The following is a 5,824-nucleotide window of genomic DNA, read 5'->3' on the forward strand; positions in this document are numbered from 1 at the left end:
GAATTTAAGAAAAAACTGGGGCTATACAGGCACTTTGCCGTCTGCTACCGGACGACAAAGCTGCCACGTGGCAGCTACCTATGCAACCTGGGGTGCAGTGGGCTGGCCTATTTTGCATCTTTGCAGTCAGCTGGCAGACGGCAAAGACCTTTGCATCTTTGTCGTCTGCTGGCAGACAGTAAAGATGCAAAGGCCTTTGCCATCTGCCACCTGACGGCAAAGCACACTGTTAACCCCTTGACGGACCTAAGCTGCCACGTGTGCCGTCCAGGCTCTTTGCCGTCTGCCAGCAGACGGCAAAGGCCTTTGCATCTTTGCCGTCTGCCAGAAGACGACAAAGAGGCCTTTGCCATAGCTTATTCAGCCGGACCTGTTGCCATCTGCTGGCTGATGACAAAGGTCTTTGCCGTCCGCCAGGCATGCCTTTGCCGTCAGCCATGGCTGACGGCAAAGATCCTGATTCCAGTAGTGATATCTTGAATTTTTGGCAACTCCTTGTGTTCAAGTTTATTAAAAAAGAAAAAAGGGAAAATAAAAAAATGAATAAGCTATTAAGTAAGAGATCCAAGTATTTGTTTTCATGCTAGATTAAACTTTGATAAGAACCATCGAAATTTTTTCTAAAGCTCTAAGTGGAGTGAGATTAGATAAGTGAGTATGTGCTACCTTGTATAAATATGATCCGTCTTGCTTGTAGGTTGCAGAGAATACAAGGATACACCCATGGGCAATAATCTTATTAATCAGCTAGATGGATAACTTTGGTTTATCGACCTTCCTACTCGATGACGAGCAAGGTTTACGCTAGAGGAAGTTCATGAGTGGCTTTTATTCATATTTTAGAGTCTATTTTAGTGCAAAAATCCCTCATAACATATGCATCTAGAACCTATTTATGTCCTCAATGCATAGTTTCCGGTATTTACAAGTGTTACCAAGTTCGTTGCACAACTTCTATTTTTATTTAGTTTTTATTAGTTCCCCTTGTTTTTGGTCCTTTTAGGTATCTTGGCATATTCATGGACTTAGCACATTGAAAAGATGAAGTTGGGGTTAAACCAAAGAAGTTCCAGGCGCCAGACTTAGGCATTTCGAAGGTCAGAAAGGTAATTTTTCCGAAGTGCTCCAAATAAAGATCCAAAATCATAAATGGATCGGCATCGTTCATACAAATCCGACGAGCCCAAGAGATCAAATTCCGAGTTCATATGAAGAAATGTCGTCCGTTTTACTGGAGGTTTCCACAACCAAAGATGGTGTTCCATACGACCGTGGCTGGTCGTATGGACGCTTGTATGAGCTCCAAACTCCACCAAAATTTGTCTTTCTGGACATGATTCTACACCGGTTTTGTTCCATTTGTTCCTATGAGACCCTTGGCCAATAAGGAAGGATTGTGTGAAGATTTGACTCCTCTAGAACCCTTGTATAATGGTGGAGGATCTACATCAACGGAGGAGATCCGAGGAGGTCTCGCATAAGAAGAGCACCAACCCTAGCCACCGGGATCATCATCCTCATTCCACCACAACTCCAACCAGATGTCGGGAGGCTCTCCCATCTCATCTAGAGGGAGGCCTCTCCCTCTATCACCATCACTACGAACGACACGCAAGAGAAGGAGAAGGAGACACTTCCACCATCACCGGGCCCTGGCCATTAGCCAGGCGCTCCAGTGCCCATATATATCCATCTTCGTCATCACACTTGTATTTTGTATTATTGAACATGTTGATGACACTAATGAATCATTCATCTTTGTGTGTCTCTTCATCTATGTTTGAGTAATTGATCCGGTTAGAGGTTGAGGTGTGATCTAGTACGCACAACTAGTCTTCGCGGCTTTGGTATTTACCCTCTCTCGCGTTGCATGTATAGCATTTGCACGTACATGGAGTAGATATATGAACTTTGTGATTCTTTGATTCCGTTGTGTATTATTGATAGCTGTGTGTGACCATGACACAATGTTATATCTTGTACACCTATGAGTGAGAGATCGCGGAATGCAAACCATGGGAGAATGTTTACTAGTCTATAATATTTGTATGCCAGTAAGACGCTCCTCTCATACTAGTGACACCGAAAGCCTAGATACCGCCTTTTTCTCAATTCAATCCTACAAGTATAACCCTTTTTTACTTTGTGTTCTTGTTTAGTATATTTTCTGTCCTAGTTTATAGTGTAGTTAAAAACTCTGTTTATTATCGTTCCGGAAGTAACCGAGAGAATAGGCTATTTTCAAACTATGGTTTGGGTGCGAACATAGCTGCACAGACAACGTAGTTGCGTGGTTGGTGGTGTCTTCAAATTTACTTCACGTGGGTTCGACAGTCTACTTATCACGAAAGTGCTACAACGGCACAACTAGTTGGATGCCGTTTTTGCGTCCGGACAATAACCGGGCAGCCCATTCAGCAGTTTGGGGCGGATATGGGAGGTCCGATTGTAGATGCTCTCATACACCTATTAGACATGAAAAAACACAATTTTGTTTTTAGTCAGCACAAATTCCAAACACGTGTCAAGGTTGAAACAAACAAAAGGTAGCCCTCCAAATTTATAAATTTAAATTTAACAAAGTGTGGAATATAAACATCATTATTCAAATTGTATTTTGAGCAAAACATGACATTCAAATTCTCTTGGGCTTTTGTGCCAGTGCCTCGACAAAGACATAATACTATCCTAATCCTCGATAAGGTTTTTAATCTCGGAAACAAAGCAATTTCGGACAAAGTTCTTCTGGATTTTGCTTCTTCAAATTCACTTATTTTTTAATGAATCTGATTTTTCAAAATTCTTTTGGAATTTGATTTTTAAAATTCTCTAACTTTTAATTAATTCTAATCTAGTTTAAGTTTATTTTGAAATTAGTTTGAATGTGGCTCAATATTTCAGGGTTAGATGTATTTCAGATCACACCAAAATATGTGAAATTTCCTTGAAACTGAACCTTGATTTCCTCGGCTAAAGCGAGCACACAGACACCTAGTAAAGTATGTTGATATGTACATTGCCTGAAAAAACAAAGTGTATATATTGGTCTCATTGGGGATAGCATGTGGCGCCGGTACAAACATACGGACCATGGGATTTCCGTGTCTCGAACCACCAGTAGGTGGCATTATGCACTCATTGCCCGTATCCTTTGTTGATTACAACCTGGCACCGCAGTTTGCTCCGTGACAACTAACTAGTATGTTAAGTGAGTAGATTGATGTCTAGAGAAAAGTTAGTGAATTGATCTAATGATGTGCTTCCGTCTGGCTGTCCGTCCGCCTCCATTATACGTACGGTGGCCGCCGGTGTACCTGCCACGGCAAAGATTCCGCAGAGTGCAAACAAGGAACAACCCATTAAACCATGCGAATTGAACCTACTGCTCCGGAAGACAGCCCACCACATGCAGGCGTGGGGACACTCCGGCGCTATATATCTCCCGGGCGCCAGTCGAGCAGCAGCAGCAGTTCAAGCTTCCCCTGTTTAATCAGCCACCTAGTCATCGTCCTTTCTTGCATAGCCAAGGAGAGAGGCGAGAAGATGGCGTCGAGGGCTGCGACAATGGTGGCGCTGATGCTCGCGGCGGTGGCGGCGACGTGCGCGCGGGCGCAGCTGGACGAGAAGTTCTACAGCGAGTCGTGCCCCAGCGTGGAGGACGTCGTGAGGAGGGAGATGGTGAGGGCGCTGTCCCTGGCGCCCAGCCTCGCCGGGCCGCTCCTCCGGATGCACTTCCACGACTGCTTCGTCAGGGTAAGCAGCATTGCATGCATGTTGTTTGTCCGTAACCTGTTTTGTGCAGTGGCCTGACCACCGTGGATGCAGGGGTGCGACGGCTCGGTTCTGCTGGACTCGGCCAACAAGACGGCGGAGAAGGACGCGCAGCCGAACCAGACGCTCCGTGGCTTCGGCTTCGTCGAGAGGGTGAAGGCCGCCGTGGAGAAGGCCTGTCCCGACACTGTCTCCTGCGCCGACGTCCTCGCCCTCATTGCCAGGGACGCAGTATGGCTGGTGAGTAGAGTACCAGGCCATTTTGCAAATGAAATGACACGTTACATGTGGAAGCCAAATGCTAATGCTACTCGATCATGGTTTTTCCAGAGCAAGGGTCCATTCTGGACAGTTCCCCTAGGCCGGCGAGACGGCAGCGTGTCCATATCCAACGAGACCGACGCGCTGCCACCCCCGACTTCCAACTTCACCGTGCTCACCCAGCTCTTCGCCGCTGTCAACCTCGACGCCAAGGACCTTGTCGTCCTCTCCGCCGGGCACACGATCGGGACGTCACACTGCTTCTCCTTCTCCGACCGGCTCTACAACTTCACCGGCATGGAAAACCCCAGCGACATCGACCCAACGCTGGAGCCACAGTACATGATGCGGCTAAAGAGCAAGTGTGCCAGCCTCAACGACAACACCACCCTTGTGGAGATGGACCCCGGCAGCTTCAAGACCTTCGACACCGACTACTTCAAGCTGGTGAGCAAGCGGAGGGGCCTCTTCCACTCCGACGGTGCCCTCCTCACCGATCCCTTCACCCGCGCCTATGTCCAGCGCCACGCCACCGGCGCCTTCAAGGAGGAGTTCTTCGCTGACTTCGCGGCCTCCATGATCAAGATGGGCAATGCCAATCCGCTCACAGGCAGCCAGGGCGAGATCAGGAAGAAGTGCAGCGTGGTGAACCATTAAATTACTCTAAGATCAGGAAGAAGTAGTACAAGGCTGTTTTGATTCAAGACCATCCCCTTTTCGCTGTAAATTACTGTAAGATTGCTATAGCTCCTTCCTCTCCCAAATCTGTTTCTTTCATTAGTTTGTTGTTTCGTTACCACCATGTTAATTCCTTGTACACACGACAAACACTTCGATATTGCCACATCCAATGTGCCGTCCGTTGTCACATGGAGATTCATGTCACGCTTACTTGTGTTGTCTAAGTTTGTCTTGCTTTATTTCAGATTGTTTACTTTTTGTTTGATCTCAGAGCTCAATCCGACAATTCGACCCATGGGTTCACCCGCCCATGTGCACCTGACACTACAGGAAACAGAGCATTTGGCGACAACAAAAGGTGAGCCGACGGGTCATATACACTCACGACCTGGGTAAACCTCAGCCATCGGCAAACCCCCATGGACGCCAACGGTGGCCGTCGGCATACATCCCATTGGCTGACAAAAGGCTGCCACCATTAGATCTATGCCGACAGCCCTCACGGGAGCTGTTGGCAAATATATTTTTCTCTATTATTAAAAAAAAATCCATTCTTATTTTTAATTTGAACCTGACTTCTAAATTTAGACATATGATTGCATTGATTTTGAAAAGAAAAAGTTTTTGGAGTTCTTCGCCGACTTCGCCGCCTCCATGATCAAGATGGGCAACGCCAAACCGCTCACTGAAAGCCAGGGTAAGATCAGGAAGAAGTGCAGCGTGGTCAACCATTAAACCACCGATAAAGTACAAGGCTGTTTTGATTTGTGACCATCTTTTCCGTGTAAATTACTGTAAGATTAGCATAGCTCCTTTCTCTCCCAAATCTTTTCCTTTCATTATTTTATTGTTTAGTTACAACCATGTTAATTCCTTGTACACACGACGAACACTTTGATATTGCCACATCCGACGAGTCGTCCGTTGTCATCTGGAGGTTCCTGTCACGCTTACTAGTTTTGTCTAAGTTTGTCTTGTTTTATTTTAGATTGTTACATAATGTTTTGTTGTGTTTTTTGTTTTAGTTCAGAGCATATCATAATATTTCACGTGTACAAGTAAAAAGAAGAGTAATTGTCAGACTATTTTTATTTAGTTAGTTTTGGCGGAG

General features: G+C 45.9%; 1 protein-coding gene across 1 annotated transcript; it reads left to right on the forward strand.

Annotated features, from left to right (window-relative positions):
* The first annotated feature begins 3,475 nt into the window (after window positions 1-3,475).
* Window positions 3,476-4,912, forward strand: LOC123089493 (peroxidase 1). The gene is made up of 3 exons (XM_044511164.1): window positions 3,476-3,753; window positions 3,826-4,011; window positions 4,102-4,912. Exons 1-3 carry the CDS (start codon window positions 3,544-3,546, stop codon window positions 4,687-4,689), a joined length of 984 nt encoding a protein of 327 aa, XP_044367099.1. The 5' UTR covers window positions 3,476-3,543; the 3' UTR covers window positions 4,690-4,912.
* Window positions 4,913-5,824: the final 912 nt, after the last annotated feature.

This window comes from Triticum aestivum, chromosome 4B (genome assembly GCF_018294505.1).
Source record: "Triticum aestivum cultivar Chinese Spring chromosome 4B, IWGSC CS RefSeq v2.1, whole genome shotgun sequence".
NCBI lineage: Eukaryota > Viridiplantae > Streptophyta > Magnoliopsida > Poales > Poaceae > Triticum > Triticum aestivum.

What these genes read in the sequence shown, in the direction of transcription:
- LOC123089493 (XM_044511164.1), top strand. Translation starts at nt 3,544, where the DNA reads ATGGCGTCGAGGGCTGCGACAATGGTGGCGCTGATGCTCGCGGCGGTG. An exon ending in TCCACGACTGCTTCGTCAGG is followed by an intron (nt 3,754 to 3,825) that starts GTAAGCAGCATT and finishes CCGTGGATGCAG; the next exon opens with GGGTGCGACGGCTCGGTTCT. An exon ending in CCAGGGACGCAGTATGGCTG is followed by an intron (nt 4,012 to 4,101) that starts GTGAGTAGAGTA and finishes TGGTTTTTCCAG; the next exon opens with AGCAAGGGTCCATTCTGGAC.